Source organism: Protomyctophum parallelum, assembly GCF_964188405.1.
Source record: "Protomyctophum parallelum genome assembly, chromosome: 18".
Lineage (NCBI taxonomy): Eukaryota > Metazoa > Chordata > Actinopteri > Myctophiformes > Myctophidae > Protomyctophum > Protomyctophum parallelum.
In genome coordinates, this window is record NC_139716.1 from 37602914 (window position 1) to 37622960 (window position 20047).

Below are 20047 nucleotides of genomic sequence, written 5' to 3' on the forward strand. Positions count from 1 at the left end.
CCAGAGCCACCCATAATCACCACCCACCAGGCAAGCCAGGCATACTTAATGAACTGGTGGGCGTTTCTACATAAAAACGACATTTTAACAAATACTGTACACTTTTTTTTTTAAAGAATCTCCCTCCTTATATAATAATACCTGATGATCATGTTTTAGGGTGGAAAGAAATCACGGCACTTCATCTTTAAAATAGAGAAATGTTCTACCAAGCGGACTGTAAACCGTTTCATCTACTGAGGAATCTTAGTCTGTCCTTCGTGTTGCGTTACCACCTGCTGACAATTAATTCATATAAAACACACCATCTGAGCCTAAATAAATAATAACCACACCATGTGATCTAATTAAAATAAACACCATGTGATCTTAATAAAAAATAAACATTTTATCCAATTAAAAAGAAACACCATGTGATCTAATTAAAAATAAACACCATGTGATGTTCTGCAGCTCTTTATTGATCTGTACAGATGTGTGCACACGGACCTACAATTAAACCACGCCCACTGATTGGTAGAGAGACCGCCTCTGACGACCTTATATGGTAGAGACCGCCTCTACAGACATGGTAGAGACCGCCTCTACAGACAACCTTATATGGTAGAGACCGCCTCTACAGACAACCTTATATGGTAGAGACCGCCTCTACAGACAACCTTATATGGTAGAGACGGCCTCTACAGACGACCTTATATGGTAGAGACCGCCTCTACAGATGACCTTATATGGTAGAGACCGCCTCTACAGACGACCTTATATGGTAGAGACCGCCTCTACAGACATGGTAGAGACCGCCTCTACAGACGACCTTATATGGTAGAGACCGCCTCTACAGACATGGTAGAGACCGCCTCTGACGACCTTATATGGTAGAGACCGCCTCTACAGACGACCTTATATGGTAGAGACCGCCTCTACAGACATGGTAGAGACCGCCTCTACAGACGACCTTATATGGTAGAGACCGCCTCTACAGACATGATAGAGACCGCCTCTATAGACGACCTTATATGGTAGAGACCGCCTCTACAGACGACCTTATATGGTAGAGACCGCCTCTACAGACATGATAGAGACCGCCTCTAAAGACTCCTTTAATGGTTTATCATTAAATCACTCAAGCCAAAAAACTGCGGTTCTCAAACTTGTCAAGGACCTCTGACTTCCTGCGAGTGGCTACGAACCACCATCTGAAAGGATTCTGAGCCAATGCGAGGCTGTGTTGTCTATTTTGAAAATAATCTACAAGCTCACAACATGCGTTGAACGTGAGCTTGTAGATCGGCTGTTTTCAAAGAGCCAATGCACATAGGGTGCAGGTGGTTGAGCTGATTTTGATGCTGTATTAAAAATACATTTCTGGGGACACCTGGAACCCCCTCCCAAGGACCCCAGGGGGTCCCCGGACACCACTTTAAGAACCACTGCCACCCCCCCCTACACACACACACACACACACACACACAACCATAGACATATAAACATAGACGCCATTTCCGGCGGCTGTGGAGCGTATGTGCTCAAGGGAGGGCAAAACATTCCCGATTCCTTGCGAAGCACCGCGGAAGCATGAGTGTGCGTCACAGAGCGCATGTTCGGGTCTGTAAGTCCCGGAAAAGATGTGCTGTGATTGGCCAGTAATCACTTGAGTGGCAGCGTGACGTAGCGTGCCTTCCACACTTCCAGCGTACTTCCTCTCCCAGTGTAAATTCTTCCGCCCTCCTGTCAACACACATCGCTCCAACGAACTGGAGCGGCCAATGAGGCATCTGATTTTAATATCTATGCACACAACACCCGACAAGTAGCGGTACAAACCAATCATTGCACAGGATCCACCTCATACATCATTCATGGGTCTCCACCAAAATGATGATAAAAACAACGTACAACAATTACCCAGTTATTAAAAATAGTCCCAATAAAGAACGGTATTAACGAACAGCGATTGTTTTGATTAGTGATGATGTAAAAAATACTCAATGGAGATATGAGCCCCCTTTTTGCAGTCACATGAAAATACTCCCCGGTTTGATATGTATCAGCACACGGACCCCCATTTAAAAACACCCTGTTTTAATCTCCCAAGGACCCCCACACACTCTATACCGTAAAATCCTGTTGTTAAGTGTTAATGTGTTAAGACTCTCCGAGTGTCTCAGATGACCGTCAAAGGGTTCCATTTTAGCTCCTATAATAACTATGGATCACTTATGCTGTGGACCCCCCGGAAACCCCCCTGAAGGACCCCGGGACCCCGCGCTGACACCTCCAGAGATCTGTGAGATCTGTTTTTATATGCTCCGTTTGTATCATCTGAAAACAGGCAAGTTCTTTTTGTCGACTCCCTTCTATGGGCGTGTGCATAGCGGCCATTTATTTATACGTTTTTATGACACAAGTCCTCTGAATGAGGTGTCACTGTGGCCTGTCCTCTGAATGAGGTGTCACTGTGGCCTGTCCTCTGAATGAGGTGTCACTGTGGCCTGTCCTCTGAATGAGGTGTCACTGTGGCCTGTCCTCTGAATGAGGTGTCACTGTGGCCTGTCCTCTGAATGAGGTGTCACTGTGGCCTGTCCTCTGAATGAGGTGTCACTGTGGCCTGTCCTCTGAATGAGGTGTCACTGTGGCCTGTCGAGACGAACACCCCATGGGCATCTGGGCACGTCATGGTGGCCCTGCCGCTGTTTGCATTAACCCATTCTGACCTGAGATCAGATTTAAAAAATGTCTGTTTGAAAATGACAGTTTTCTGAAAAAGCCATGTTTCTATAATGTCAGTCGTTCTTCGATTTTTCAAAAATAGCAGACCTACAAGCTCGTAGCGCGCCTTGTAGATCTGCCATTTTTAAATAGCTAAAGCATAACGTAATGCTAACACCAAAAGGGGTTCCCGCCTAAAATGAGTTAACCAATCCCGTCATTCTTTGATTTTATACGTTGGGTATTCAAAAATAGCAGATATGCAGCTAAGCTTGCACATCTACTATTCTTGGAACATTAAAAAAAAAAAAACTTGAAAGTGTGAGAACTACGAATTTAGAAGGTTTTTTTTGTAGAATAGGCCTCAGGTCCTACACACCATCTGCACAGGCAAGGGACGAGCAGGCGACAGAGATATCACGTGAAAGATTGTTCTGATATGGAACGTCGTCCATTGCGTTGCGACGTAGCTTGATCAATAAAATAACCAATTAAATAGTAGCGTATAGATCTCAACTGTGATCGCGTTGAGACGTAGCTTGAACCAATCAAATAACCAATAAATAGTAGCGTATATAGATCGCAGTACTTGCACGCTCTGCTTGCGCAAGTAATACATTGTAGTGTGTATATCTCAACCAATAAAAGCGTTTGGGGCCCGCGAAACCTCGTTCAAACAGAGACTCTGCGAGCGAATATAGGAGGGGTGGACAACGTGCTCGCGGTACGTCAGGACAGTCTCATTGAAGAACATGTATTCTAATGAGATTCATCGTTGGCTCGCTCGCATCGCTGGCAGTGTGGATGGTGGCGTTAGCATTTGGTTGGTAGCTACGCTTAACTGTACAAAGGGATTTGTCCTCTAAGGTCTTAATTTGTACACCAGGAGAACGATCCAAAAAATGTGTCAAATATTCTGCATTCTTTTATTCCTATTCCTATATGTTGTGCCTCGTTCATACAGATTGATGCCTAAAGGGCCTTTCAAACATGAAGCGATATAACGCGTCTACAGTTCATTTTCAATGAACTATAGGCGCAGAGCACTGGGGAGCAGTCGCGGTGCGACAACGCAAGCGTATTTACGTGAGCGTGGTCCCGTGAATTTGTTGCATGCGTGCTCGTTTCGTGCACACGACTCACCAGACCTGGGTACTGTTTAGCTTTTTTTTTCACGGTTGCGTTGTTGCGCCCCTCTTGAGCAGACCTGTCGTTGATCCAGGCAACAACGCCTGTGTTCCTCGCTTCCCATTTGAAAGGCCCTTTATAGACCGATTCACAGAGGGGTGCCCTGGGCGCGGCCATTACTGAGGGGTAATCCATTGAGCAGGTGCTGCATAGGCCAGGTGTAGCTAATCAGTGCTGCTGCACTCAATGGTACACCTCAGTAATGGCCGCACCCAGGAAACCCTCTGTGAATCGGTCTATAGTCACAGGGAAGAATCGACCTGGTTCCTAATAAATAATAAGTCGTAAGGATGTATTCTCTCATTACACTTTTCGAAACATGTATTTTCTTTGGGGGGGGGGGGGGGAATAATGGCAAAATGTCGAGAAAAACATCCGATCTATAACATCACAAATTCTGAGCTCGTAGATTGTGTATTTTCGCCGACTTTTTGTCTACATGGAAAAGCCCAAAGCAGGGACGCCCCGGGGAATTAATGCGGTCGACTCCAACCCCAATCCAGCCACAAACTCATTATGATACCGAAAAGCATAGAAAAGAGCAGTCCGACGGAGCCTGGCTGGGTAGACAGAGGGGGGTCTCCACCATATTGTTGGCATTGTTGTCTAAACGTAGATAAGAAGCAGACAAAACACGTCCGGCGTAAACTATCCCCCCCCCCTCCAAAAAAAAAAATTAGAAAAAGAAAAGAATAAAGAAAAGAAAAACAGGAAGGTCTGTTTTGTTGGTCCGTCCCCGAAATGTGCCCTCCTTCCGTTTCCACTTCCTGTTTCTTCGTCATTTGTTTGTTTGTTTGTCTTTTTTTTTTTAAGTTCCCGTCCAGAATTGAAGTCAACAATAGTCTGGCAGTACCTCCGTTGTTCCCTCACTCACTGACGGACTCCATCTCCCACGATGCACCCTGTGTCCGCTGGCCCCTTCCCTTCCTCCTCAGTACATTTTCTGTCGGCTGGGAAGCACCGCCTCCTTGAGGAAGGAAAAGACCAGTAGGATGCCGGACCGCTTCCCCCGCTTGCCCTTTGTGAAGTAATTTGACACCACGTCATCTGGAAGAGAAGACACCGGGAACAGCGCACGTTAGCGCACGTTAGCGCTGCTACTATAGTCTTGCGTAGGCAGACAACTACTCCACAATCTCCGAATGCTACATATAGTCTGGAACTACACCTCCCGAAATCTGCTTGTCATTTCCGTTCACAAACATATATTTTAAAATATATTTAGAGCATTTTTCTAATTTATTCTGCTAAGCAGCAAGCTATATATGCTTAGATGATTTCTATATATATATATATATATTAGGATAAATGTATGCATTATGTAAATATATGCAAGTCCAACAATAACCACATTATAAAAACACTTAACACCCCTCTGAAACAGGTTGATGAATACAAGTATTTGTATGACGTCAAGTTCTTGTTAGCGTCGACTATGGCTATCTGTAGGGTGACGTGACGTTAAGTATCCAGTCTTCCAGTGAACTTGACGGCAGCCAGACGCTCACCTCCTTGCTGGACGGTGGACGGAAGCACGTTTTCTCCAGCCGAGAGCGACACGAAGAAGGAGAAGGGAATGATCCACAGGCAGATGGTGAAGTATGCCAACACCTGCAATCGGGAAGAACGAGTGGGTTAATGACTGCACAACAAAACCTGTAAACAGGAAGACAGCACAACCAAGACTATGGTGCATTTATACTCTTGTGTGACGCCGTCATCACATGCTGACAATAGAACATTTTCAAAGTTACAATGCGTTGCATCGTGACCTTGTAGATCGGAACTTTTTGACTATAGATGTAAATTGCCTATTACTTTTTAGAAACAGCCCAATGCACACCTCGAAAGGTTGGTGACAGGGCATTAGGACTAATGGTCTATTCATACTCCAGTTTTAGGCGATAAGGGGACTACCGAAAACTACAACATGACGTCACTGAGCCGCGGTGATAAGGGACTCACCGCTCACCCAAACACATCTCTCTGTTCTTACTAAAAACTACAACATGATGTCACTTAGTCGCAGTGATAAGAGACTCACCCAAACACATCTCTCTGTTCTTACTAAAAACTACAACATGACGTCACTGAGCCGCGGTGATAAGGGACTCACCGCTCACCCAAACACATCTCTCTGTTCTTACTAACCACCTTATCACCAAAAAACTGGCAGCCTTAATAAATTACCCGGTAACCTGAGACCTCTTGGTTTATTATCTTACCTCTGAGAATGGATAATATTCTTCTGCAAAGTACTGGAAGGCCATGTAATGATTCGCCACCACCAGCACTAAGGACGACACACACACACACACACACACACACACACACACACACACACACACACACACACACACACACACACACACACACACACACACACACACACACACACACACACACACACACACACACACACACACACACACACACACACACACACACACACACACACACGTGAAGACATTGAGGGCGGGATAATAAGCCTAGTACCTCGGCAGAGTTCTTTTTAGCCTGCTCTGAAGAATGCTGTTTGCCAAAACGCATCAGTGTTCTCAGATAAACATGAGGAAATTGCATCCGAGCCAGTCTTGCATCTTTTATTTTGGAGTGCTGCTTGTTTGTTTGTGAGTTAAACCTTGGCAGAGTACTTAGCAATTGTTGTGTGAAATGTCGAGTCATTTGAAGCTTGCGTGTGCTGTGAGACATGAGCAGGGCTGGACGGGGGCAAAAGTTCGATGAAGCTAGTTGCACATTCTCTCCACAGGACAGCATAGTTCGGTTAATAAATAAGTTAACTAGTTATTAAGTTAGTTAGTTCTTACCACAGGAGAGGATGAAGTTGGGCGAGCTGAGCAGGATGTAAGGGAAGGTCTGCAGCAGACCAAAGTACACCAGGTTGGTGAACAGCCCCACTCCCACCATGAAGGCTGGGAAGCTTTCAAACAGGTAGAGGCCTGATAGAACCCCTGTAGAAAACTAAAGACAATATATACACCATTAATACGCAGAACACCTGTAGAAAACTAAAGACACATTATATACACCATTAATATACAGAACACCTGTAGAAAACTATACAACATATACACCATTTAACCCCGGGGGCCTGGCCTGGCCCCAACCTTGTTCAGGGGTGGCCTGAGGAATCTGGAGGCCCGTTTCATGACCATATGAGGCCCCCATATATACCTATGACATAATTACTCAGGCGTATTGACACATAGTGGTGGGGTGTTGAATGTCGTCTGGCGGTCAGTCATAGCTCGGAGGCCCCCCTGAAGGTGGAGGCCCGTTTCAGGTGGAAACTGGTGAAACATAGCGAAGGCCTCCTATGCACATGTTGTAAGCTTGGAGATCAACTGTTTCAACAATTTCTACAATTTTGTCACTTTATTGGTTTTATATTTAAGATATTCGTCATATCTGCCCTGTTCCAATTTGTGATTACGAAGCCTAATAGGCAAACAGAAATACAAATTGTAATTGAATCGTTAATCGCATGCAATTATTTGTTTGGCAATTAATTGTCAACTTAAATGTGTAATCGTGACATCCCTAATATCGTATACTTGATACAGTAGTTAACAGTAGAGTCACATACTCACCAATATCATGTACTTTATGATTCTACTGGTGGCCACTGTGTATTCTTCTATCAGCTCAGCCAGATAGTACAGACCAGCAGCTGAAACAACCATAAACAACACATTTAAACAGATACAGTACTCTGATCTCGGATCTTAAAGGGATTGTGACATTTAAAACACATTTTTGTAGATTTTTTTGGCTTTTCTTGACATCAATTTCACCAACAAAAAAACGAAGTTTGAACATTCAGTGTATTCTCTGCTGTCTGGACTTTTGTGAATAATTATGCAAAAATGTCTCATCTGGTTGGACGGCAGGCCCCCTCCCCTCTGCTCCCTGCCTACCCTCTCTTCTCCGCCCCTCTCCGCTTCCTCATTGTGACCGCGACTTTGTTTCTTTGGATGACTTTAGATTACTTTTATTTTTGACGGTGACGTTCCTACCACGTTGTCAAAGAAGCGCATCTTGGGTTGACAGGAAAGGGGGAATTACCGACATCTACAGGCTAAAAGAATGTGTTTTTCCATGGCTTCTCAGGATGCAGATTACACATACACAAAAACTCCTGGCAAGAAATACTGGAGTGGAGTTGAGTGTTCAAACTTTTTAGACACGTTTGAAGGACCATGGCCAAGACTTTTAATGTTGTTAAAATTATGTTATAAATAATGTCATAATACCTTTAATGCTTGGCTGCACTATGTCGTAGCAGTCGTACCCACAATTAAATCTGAGGCGGGGGGGGGGGGGGGAAGCCTTGCGTTCTTCTGAGCCCTGACCTACAAATCCAGATTCAAACTCAATTCCCCTGGTGAGTTTTAAAAGGTTGTCACAGCCTGGGCACCTTTCCCAGACACTGCTCCTGCTTCAACGTAAAGGAAATGTTTGCTCTAGTCCTATATTAGTTTTAGTAGCAAACATTGTCGAGTTGTATTGGTCATCTTATTAGATATTCCTGTTCTTTCCTTGAGATTATTACTGGTTAAATAAGGGTTAAATAAAATAAAAGTACAGACCATTACCAACAGCTGAAAGAAATTAAAATAAACACACATAAACATGTCTACACATTAATGACTCTCTGATGGATGAATGAGGCCGTCAACTCACACACACACACAAATATCATTAATTTCCCCTGTAAGTAACACACAAATTACATCAGCGAGGGTGGAATCAGCATCTGTTGGATCGCGAGTCTTTGGGTTCGATAATGTTGTGATTCTTTGATATGTTGCAATTCATAGGGATTTATTTTAATCGATTTTGCACTTGCTGACTGACATAAACCTGCCCTCCGCCCCCCCATCCCCGAGCCCCTATAGTATTAAAAGGGTACTGAAAATGGACTTGGTCTTGCACTGAACTTTGGACTTTGCACTATTACATTGCACCAGCACTATGGGTTATTGTACAGTATGGTTATTTATTTGTTTTGTATGCCAGAGGTGAAGCTCTAAACTGAATTTTGTTGTTTCATGCAAGCAATGACAATAAAGATCTATCTATCTATCTATCTAAAAATGTAGCAATGTTTCAACAACATGAGCTAATCATCAAATTGACAAACTTTAATAAATACATTCCAAATTATAATTATTTAGTAATACTATGACAAAACGAACAGCCATAGATTTCCCCACACTACTGTAAGTCAAGTCATGTCCAAAACACTTTGACACAGACATTAAAACCAACACACATCACATTCATAATGCTACTAATGAACGCAGTTGTTTTCAACCAGTGGTCCTTGTGAGGGGGTTCCAGGTGGTCCCCAGATAAGTGATGAGAGAATGGACATGTATTATCTTTAACTTAGTTACATTTTTGTTAAACAACTACATTACTTAATTTACAAGAAGTCTGAGAATGTAGAAGAATTGTTATTTTGATCAAAGTTTGCCTGTTATCTCTCCTAATGGTACCAACATCAATTCAGTTTTGGGCTACATGTCATCAACCGTCATCAACTGGTGGTCCCGTGGCTCAAATGCCCGAATAAATAATGGAGCGGAGCGGAGGTTATTCCAGGTAGCGTGGTTGGAGAGGTCAAAACAGTGGGAGGACAGACAGACAGTCAAGGTGACTGACAGCTGTCACAGAGACACTCAGGAGGAAGGGCAGAGAGGCCTCCAGCGAGCACTGCCCTGAACTTTTCACCTCCTTCACCCGCACGACTCACAAGCCCGAGGGGAGCCGCGTCACCGCGACTAGTCCACAGTGGGTTCGAATAGGGAGCTGCATCACCGCGTCTATAGTCCACAGTGGGTTCGAATAGGGAGCTGCATCACCGCGTCTATAGTCCACAGTGGGTTCGAATAGGGAGCTGCATCACCGCGTCTATAGTCCACAGTGGGTTCGAATAGGGAGCTGCATCACCGCGTCTATAGTCCACAGTGGGTTCGAATAGGGAGCTGCATCACCGCGTCTATAGTCCACAGTGGGTTCGAATAGGGAGCTGCATCACCGCGTCTATAGTCCACAGTGGGTTCGAATAGGGAGCTGCATCACCGCGTCTATAGTCCACAGTGGGTTCGAATAGGGAGCTGCATCACCGCGTCTATAGTCCACAGTGGGTTCGAATAGGGAGCTGCATCACCGCGTCTATAGTCCACAGTGGGTTCGAATAGGGAGCTGCATCACCGCGTCTATAGTCCACAGTGGGTTCGAATAGGGAGCTGCATCACCGCGTCTATACTAGTCCACAGTGGGTTCGAATAGGGAGCTGCATCACCGCGTCTATAGTCCACAGTGGGTTCGAATAGGGAGCTGCATCACCGCGTCTATAGTCCACAGTGGGTTCGAATAGTGAGCTGCATCACCGCGTCTATAGTCCACAGTGGGTTCGAATAGGGAGCTGCATCACCGCGTCTATACTAGTCCACAGTGGGTTCGAATAGGGAGCTGCATCACCGCGTCTATAGTCCACAGTGGGTTCGAATAGGGAGCTGCATCACCGCGTCTATAGTCCACAGTGGGTTCGAATAGGGAGCTGCATCACCGCGTCTATAGTCCACAGTGGGTTCGAATAGGGAGCTGCATCACCGCGTCTATACTAGTCCACAGTGGGTTCGAATAGGGAGCTGCATCACCGCGTCTATACTAGGGCTGGGCGATATGACAAAATCTCATATCACGATATAGAATTTATTTTATCACGATAACGATATACTCACGATATAGAATATTTTTTACGATACCTATTTTTTTTATCTAAAAGAATAAATATTTGTTCAGGTCGAGTACTTTACTGTACTTGGGCTGTACTGTACTGTACTGTACTGTACTGTACTGTACAAGCTCTCCTCCCTGGCCTCTGTCTGTGTTAGGCTGCACAACAGTGACACTTGTTGGTGACAATAGTTATGCTATTTCCGTGCTCGGATACAGGGACAGGGACACACATAGCTGTCTATAATGGTTGCACCACTCAAAAAACAATTAAATTCACATTATCCAGTCTAATTATATGAATATAATACTGATGCCCTTCCCATGCACAGACAGGCCCAAAGCAAGTACAAAATATTACAAAATAAAATGTATATAATAATAATTAGAGGCTGAACTCAATTGTTCAGCCTCTGTAGACATTTTTAAAGCACAGCTCAAGTCAAGACCCACTTCTACAACATTGCTTTTAATTGATCTTTTATTTTTTGTTATTCATGTCCTCACTGTATTGCATTACTGCTTGTTTTTTAATGTCGTTGCCTTGCTTTTCTTTTTTTCTCCATTGCTCTGTAAAGCACTTTGAGAGCTGCATTTCATGTCATGAAAGGTGCTATACAAATAACGTTTTATTAGTATTATTAATAATAATTATTATTATTATGACAATTAAAAAGAAAAAAGAAAGAAATAAGACACAGAAGTACAGGCCTGTGTCTGCATTAAATTGGCTTAAGGAAAAAATAAATATCTCATGTCACAGTTTGTCACTACAGTTGTTTCAGTTCATTTAAGCTCTGTATAGGGAATCAACATGTTCTGTTGTAGTTATAGTTTAGTTTGTTAAAGACGTTGGGCAGCTTAACGATGTTTAATTGACTACAGGCGATAGAGTGAGAGAGAACGCGATCTTGTCGTCAACTCTCCATGCCCATGGAGAGTGCGTATATGGGAGTCTGGGACGAGTGGGGCTTTTTCTTTTCCTTTTTTTTGATGATCACAACAAAGTCAGCGTCTTGTGTTGTTGTTGTAAGCTGTTGCTGAATTAAGGACTTTTCAAATGGAATAATTTATTTGGAACAATAAAACAAGACAGAGACACGCAGCAGGAGGACTGCACAGGTAAGAGGAACGTCTTGGAAGAAGTTTGCAGTGCACCCGACGACGGACAAGCTTATTGTTCAACTGTGTAAAACATGCGTGGCTCACGCAATTTATCAATTTGACCCAACATGAAACCTGCATTTATAACAGTGAATGACCGGTTACTTTAGGGCGCGTTCGGAAATAGCGCACTAGGCGGACTGTGCATTGTGCAATGCAAACTGATAGATGAGTTCGCTCTGGTGTGGTATTTCCGAACGTGCCCCTTACACCGCTCTGAATCTCGTCAGCCATCATCTCCCTTCATGTAATCAAAACCACTTCCATATCCATACAATGGAAGACGTTGCCCCTCTTTTAGGTGCAAGCACCACCTCGGCTTGTGTTGTGGTCGTGTTGGCCTGCTTAGAGTATATAATAGAGAAGACATCCGAAAGGTGTTCGCTCACTGTTTTCAGTGCGCGCGGTGGGCTGCGCTGTGACGTAAAATACTGCCGTAAAGCGAAACGGCGATATAAGCGATATAGCTTTTTTTTCGTGATAGACATTTTCTATCGAAAATACGATATATATCGTCATATCGCCCAGCCCTAGTCTATACTAGTCCACAGTGGGTTCGAATAGGGAGCTGCATCACCGCGTCTATACTAGTCCACAGTGGGTTCGAATAGGGAGCTGCATCACCGCGTCTATACTAGTCCACAGTGGGTTCGAATAGGGAGCTGCATCACCGCGTCTATACTAGTCCACAGTGGGTTCGAATAGGGAGCTGCATCACCGCGTCTATAGTCCACAGTGGGTTCGAATAGGGAGCTGCATCACCGCGTCTATAGTCCACAGTGGGTTCGAATAGGGAGCTGCATCACCGCGTCTAGTCCACAGTGGGTTCGAATAGGGAGCTGCATCACCTATAGAGCGGCGCAGTCCCTTTCAGAACAACGAACGGCCCAGGAAATGAAAACGCAATGCATTTCCCCATAGGCAGTTTTTATTTAATTTATTTAAAGACCTTTTAAGCGTCGTACGAAGCCAACTCTTGTCGTGACAAATCATGACAACACACACAATATTTTGGACCAAACAAATAATTACAAAGAAGAAAAACAACAAAAAAAGTGTTGTAACCTGTCGTTTTTTCTACTTTCTAATTCTTTGTTTGGCCCGAAATATTGTGTGTGTTGTGTTGTCATGATTTGTCACGACAAGAGTTGGCTTCGTACGACGCTTAAAAGGTCTTTAAATTAATTTAAAAAAAACTGCCTATGGGGAAATGCATTGCGTTTATTTCCTGGGCCGTTCGTTGTTCTGAAAGGGGGAGGGACTGCGCCGCTCTATAGTCCACAGTGGGTTTGAATAGGGAGCTGCATCACCGCGACTATAGTCCAGTGGTCCACAGCCACACAGTGCAGTGATGTAAATACTGTAGGTTTTCAATCTAATGAGTGCAGGGGTGGTCTCACTTCAGCAAGTCATATTTTGTCATTTTTACAAATTGCAGCATTTAACTCCCATTTCATTTTTTTCATGGTTAAAATGTGGTTATATTCATGTAGAAATGTATCTGAAAGAAATCAACCACAATACCAAATCTGCAAAGATCTTTGCAAACAACAGTGCAAAGTACGCAGAACAGTAAATAAATTAAAATATAATTACTTTGTGGTGCACTCAGTGAGCTAAATTAAGTATGGTGCATTCACTGCATTTATAATGCACTGCAGCACAGCTCAATTAAAGTGACTCATTGACAAAAATAAATGGTTTGTAGACAGTGCATTTGGGACTCCATTGTTCAATCCATGATCTGGATTAAAAACTGAAAAAGAATAAAGTCTCTGTAGCACTTGTTCCGTCTATAAAGTATTGTTCTTTATTGACTCACCAGTGTCACCACATTCATTCACCACAACGCACGCAGGAGAAACATACAACATGTTCCCCTAAACCTAAATCTTTCTGTCAGAGGCAGCGCCGTTTAGATGAGAGAGTTGCGACAACTCCGTTCACTGTTTATTCATGGAGCTGCATGACTCACTGAACGGTATGTTGTCGTCACTCTCTCTCTCTAAACGGCTCTGGTCTCGAGGCTGCGCTCCACTCTCCGTATGTCACTGACACCGCTCGTCTCCGAGCAAGATGGCGGCGCCCGTCAGACAGTGTTGTTATTATTACAAACTAGTGGTTCTACAACGATTTTTACGTGGATTTTAGTGTATATAAGTTAACATAGGATGAGGTCGGATGCGGCCATGCAAAAGTGATTGTGTCCGTGAATTATTGTTTTACGGCATTTTTCTTCCGAGATTTCTTTTCACGGTGGATTATTATTACTGTACATGAGTACAGTAGTGCGTCCCGTGAATGCAGAGGTTGTTGGTTCGTTGCATCCCATATTTATATAGGCCTATACTGCGTTTTGGGACGCAAAACGCAGGCTATTTTAATCTCTGCCACAGTCAAGTAGGGATGTGAGTAGGGGTGGGTCCAGTATGTACCGAACTGAACGTACTTTGGTACCGGGTATCCATTACAATAATTCAATTTCGGTTCTCTCTATCGGTTCCCACAGACACGCGGTCACACGATATTTATTTATTTTCTACCCTTTTGATAGGTGCGCAGGGAACAGAGCTGATCTACAAGCCTACACCGCGTTGCATCAGCGGCGCGTTGTAGGCTTGTGGCTTGCAGAGGCGGAGCTATCTCTCTGCATGGAGTTGTCGAGGAGTGTAGAGACAGAGAGACGTGCTGTGCAGAGTAGCATTGAAACAACATAATTATTAAAGTTTCTTAAACGTAATTTTCAAGTGAGGTTTATGGGAGGAAACTTTTAAGAGAGGGGACAGGAGTCTTGCGCCCTGCGGCCTGAGTTGCCTCAAGTGCTGCATGACCATGCATGTGCATGACAGCATTGAATCAACATCAACCCACCTTGAATGTGTGTGTGTGTGTGTGTGTGTGTGTGTGTGTGTGTGTGACGTGTGTGTGTGTGACTGTGTGTGTGTGTGTGTGTGTGTGTGTGTGTGTGTGTGTGTGTGTGTGTGTGTGTGTGTGTGTGATCACGGCGTAGGGTCCAGAGGCCCAGTCAGTTTAGTCTAACTAAGAGAGGTGGCGAAAAAACAAGAAAAACAACAAATGATAGCCTACTCTGGCAGCCCATGTGCTAGCCCTGAAACAAGACTGTCATGATTATCATGACAGTCATGGCGCAACTGCAGCCTGTTTTTTTTTATTTCGACGTCAGGCTTAAATGGGTTAAAGTTTAAGCACCACAGCTTCTGCAGCTACACCCATTATTCAAAAAAATAAATTGCTACATGTATAGCAACAATTAATGAGACATGTCAGACAGAGGTAGCTCCCTGATTGAAAGGTATAACAACGTATGGGTTACAACAGGTCTAAATCGGTTATCTATTTAAAGCTACAAGCTTGCAATACAAGATAAGCTACATCTGGTATATTCTTCTATAGCCCTAAGAGCTACGATGATGTCTTTTATGATCCATGTACTGTGTACACTGAACTCTCTATGACCTGCTAATTAAACAACATTATTATGTAATGTCCACACACACACACACACACAGCTGTCTCCTCTGTCAAAGCTTAGATATAAAGAGAAATGAATGATGAAAAAATTGCACATATACAAGCTTAGCAAAGGCTAGTAGATTTTCATCAGTGGTTTTCATATCAAGGTCCATTATTGTCTCCACCAGGCCGAAGGCATGGGGAGAGAGTATGTTTTGCACTCCGTTTGTGTGTGTGTGTGTGTGTGTGTGTGTGTGTGTGTGTGTGTGTGTGTGTGTGTGTGTGTGTGTGTGTGTGTGTGTGTGTGTGTGTGTGTGTGTGTGTGTGTGTGTGTGTGTGTCCGTCTGTTAACAGCTATTCTCCGGCATCATTAACCCGGTCAATGCCAAATTTTACACACACACACACACACACACTCCCTGGATGCCAACAATGACCCTCTGCCCCAAAATATTCTGTCTGTTATAGCGCTATAGTCATGTGTTCAAGACGGATCTGTCTGATATTTCAGATTCCATCCCAATTGGCTAAAATTGGCTTTCAACATTTGCAGGATTGGACCGTTTTGAACAAAAAGCCTCAACTCATGAACAGAGCGTGCAATTTACGTGAAATCTTTCACAGACGTTACTATTAGGCTGAGGAATATATCCCACCCTTTTCACATTGCCCTTTTATAGCGCCACCAACAGGTGGATTTTTGCAAAACACATTTTTGGAACAAAATGCCTTGAATCATCCAATTGCCATCCAAGAAGAAATGTCACCCTTTTCACATTGGCCTATTATAGCGCCACCAGGAGGTCACACCTGACCTGCCCTGGTGGCGACCTGTGCCCCGAGGGGCACTTTTTCTAGTTTATTCTGCATTTGAGTCACGGACCACCATTTCATGAAATGTAGCCTCTCAGACCCAAAACTAAAGAACATTTTGTTGTCGTTGGATAAGATTTTGCCCACAATTCCATGCTGTCATGATGTTGCTACATTAGTATAGATAACAGGCAAACGTTGATCAAATATAAGAATTCTTCTACATTCTCTAATTGTGTAGACTTCTTGTAAATTAAGTAATGCAGATGTTGAACAATAATTTAACTCTTGAGAGCGTAAAATTAAACCAAATGGATCCATAAAGGTCCATTTGGTGACACTGTCAAAGTTAAATCACTGATTACTTCCTATATCGGTTATATCAATATTATATCAATAATCAAATAATATAATCCACCACTCGAGGGAGGGGGAAGAGAGCTACTGATCTCACTTGCTCAAGATAGTGAGCTGGAGTGAAGGAACATTTGTTTTGTTAACCAGCGCTGACATGCATGACCAAAGTGAAGAGATTGAAGTGACTGGAAACAAATATATATATATCAAGATCTGAACGACTACCTTTAGGCACACAGGCGCCAACCTGGGCACAGGGGAGGGTGATCACGATTCACGGTCAAGTGCAAGAAATAGGATGTTCCTTTTAAAGTTAAATAGTTTGTTTTAATAATTCTTATCCCACGATTTTGTAACCCATTTTTCACCCCTGTGTCAATTATCAAATGTGATCCTGGGCTCTACACACCCTCCGCCAACCTGGGGAGAGCAACGAACTTCCTTCATGCAAGAGTGTCCACGTTGCTCCTTTACACCTGACAGGGGGGAGTTTCCAACCAGTTCCTTTCCCCTCCACCCCGGCTGGCCAGGGGGAGGCAGTTTAGAGACCAGGATTACTGCATGTTTTTTGTGAGGGTACCTACCCTAGGGGACACGGGGAGAACATGCAAACTCCACACAGAAAGGCCCTTTCGCCAACCTTTCTTTCTAAGCATATTTTAGTGGGTTAAATTAAGTCCCCTCACACATAGGTTACGGTACTTCACAATAATGAATAATACAATTGCATTACAAGGTAGGCATTTATCAGACACACTTAATCCAGAGAGATTTACGGTAAACCAAAACATAGAAAGTCGTAAAAGAATGTGAATCCCTATTCTCCTTCAAAACTGCTCTCAAATAAATGTGGTGCATTTATATAGCACTTTTATCCAAAGTACTTTACATAGATTGTGCATTACATTCACATTCACACACACACACACACACACACACACACACATTCATACACCGATGACGGTGGAAACCATGCAAGGCACCAACCTGCTCATCGGAAGCAATTAGGGGTTCAGAGACTTTTTCAGAGTCTGTCTATATGATGTATTTGCATAGTACTGTACCATTGGGGTCCTTCATATTCAATTCACCAGAACATTTCATGATCAGTGATGATAATAGGTTTTCAATGTAATGAGTCCCGGGATGCAGGGGTGGTCTTTTAGATGAGTCCCAGGGACACTTGATGAGTCCCACTTCAGCGACGTTAAGAGACATACATTGTCATTTTCACAAATTGCAGCATTCAAGTCCCATTCCACCATTTTATATGGTTATATTTATGTAGAAAACAGATGAATAAATTATTATTATAACTAAAGCTAGCAAAATAAACTAGAATAAAAAAAAATGCTCTACATATTTCATATTATTTTGGCTATGTATTATTTTTTACTGTACATGCTGAGTACAATAGTGCATCCCGTGGATGCAGAGGTCATTGTTGTATTGCGTCCCTTAACTATAAACTGCGTTTTGGGATGCAAAATGCACCCTTCTTCTTCTGTCGCATGTCCTTAAACCTTCAGCTCCGTTGCAGCCAGACTTGCAGCCAGTCCAGTGTGTCATCGTCTAGGTCAATTAACCCACGGTCACCATTCGGTGGCCGCCTGGCCGGTATATGGGCAGCTGGTCAGCACGTGTTCCACAGTCTGTAAGGGTGCCCCCATTCTCAGTGGGCACTGTCTGTACACATTTCTGCATTGCTGCACCAATATTATTGTATATTGTATTATTGTATTATATTCTATCTTTTATCTCTATCCATGTCATTTAATGTTCTGATGAATTGAGTACAAAGGACCCGCTTTCATGGTTTTTAAATCCTCTTAGCAGACCTTGTATTGAACTGTACTTTCCTGCAAACTGCAGGATAAAAACGTATTCAAATCAACATAATGCAACAGGTAGACAATGAACCATATCATCATCATCATCATCCGTCTAAAACAATCCAATATTATGAACAATAATAATCTGTATATTGAAGCTACTACATTAAAAGAAGAATTATTAGAAGACACTTACAGATATACCGGTATATCATGAATGTATATTAGATCATTAGCATAACCTGCTGTCTGTCTGTCTGTCTGTGCACATTGAGCTTGGATACGTGGCCACGACTGACGTGGACTCACTGTTGTTTACCTGCGCGCGCGCGCGTGCGTGCGTGCGTGTGTGTGAGTGCGTGTGCTCAGTATAAATGTCATATCATAATGAATGAGTAGGACAGACACTGTACTGTATATATTAACTGTGAACTGTAAACACATGACGGGTTCATTTGGTTACATCATGTGTTACAGTTACAGACAGTCTGAAACACGATATTGTCGACAATAATATCGATCATGACCGATCGATGAGGACGTAAAGGGAAAGCACGCGCGCACACACACACACAAAGTCATACACACAGTCACACACACACACACACACACACACACTGTGTAGACTTAGGTATATGACTAGCTTAGCGTCATTAGCAGCATTAGCAGTGTTTACATGCCACTCACCTATAGCCAGCGTGACGAAGCTTATCTGGACGACTAGAGACAGCCAGCTCAGCAGATATATGAACCACATGATGCCTGACACACATGTAGAACAGCACCAATAACAGACATATATATAGATATAAACACAGAGGAAGGAGGGTTAGCCAGCAGGCTAAATGCTAACACCGTTCACTGTAGTTCCTCTGACTGGTTTCTTCCTTCCTGTGTGACGTATTACAGAAGCAGAGGAGAGAAGAGGAGACTCTGGGTGTGTGCTGGAGGTTACAGCGCCCCCTCTGGTGATGATAAGTGCAGCTTTGTTTTGTTCATCTTTCCCATCTTAATGTGCAACATTTTTTTTTGATCAAAATATATTATAATTATATATATATACATATAGAGAGATATATATAATATAATATAATATATTTTGATCTGTATTCCTGAGCTAAAGATAAAACTGATATTATAGTTATATATATAGAGAGATATTAGATATATAGTATATAATATAATATAGATAAATACGGCGTATGGGTGCGTACTTTTTGTAAATCTTTGTTAGGGCAGTAGTTAGTGTAGACAGTTTAGGTAGATTGAATTCATGTAACATTTCATTTAATTTATTGGTTAGAGTTAGGTAAGAGTGTTGTGTGATACTAGAATAGGGACAGCCTGACTTTTGTGTTGTATTCCAGTTGTATTCTTTATTGTTTATTATTATTATTATACCTTTTCACTTTAACGTTGAATAAATAACAACTCTTATGTCAGCCGTGTTGCATCCTCACCTTGATATACCCCTAGACATACAAAGGGGAATGTAACAGTGCAACATTTTCTCAACAGTAAACAAACCAATGAACATACAGTTTACAGTAGAAGTGTGTTGTACACACAGGGTATCTGTACATTTATGAAGTGACAATTTAAGGACTTTTGTCACCTTTTTATTACCAAAATGTCCAAATTGTCAAAAATGTACGTAATAAGAGGCAAATATTGTGAAGACAGCCGATCTACAAGCTCACAACACACTAAATGTAATGCCTAATGCCGTGTTAATTCTCATATGG

General features: G+C 43.0%; 1 protein-coding gene and 1 long non-coding RNA gene across 2 annotated transcripts; one reads left to right on the top strand and one right to left on the bottom strand.

Moving 5' to 3' along the window:
• Positions 1-450: 450 nt before the first annotated feature.
• Positions 451-4553, top strand: LOC310875835. Its single transcript, XR_014570691.1, has 2 exons — positions 451-2418; positions 2622-4553. It is a non-coding gene; the product is annotated as an uncharacterized lncRNA (long non-coding RNA).
• On the bottom strand, positions 2666-19176 carry LOC310875834 (protein TEX261). The gene is made up of 7 exons (XM_083789232.1): positions 18990-19176; positions 7506-7585; positions 6723-6876; positions 6120-6187; positions 5403-5505; positions 2872-4941; positions 2666-2821 (listed from the first exon to the last, which is right to left on the bottom strand). Exons 1-6 carry the CDS (start codon positions 19057-19059, stop codon positions 4826-4828), a joined length of 591 nt encoding a protein of 196 aa, XP_083645358.1. The 5' UTR covers positions 19060-19176; the 3' UTR covers positions 2666-2821; positions 2872-4825.
• Between the last annotated feature and the right edge of the window lie 871 nt (positions 19177-20047).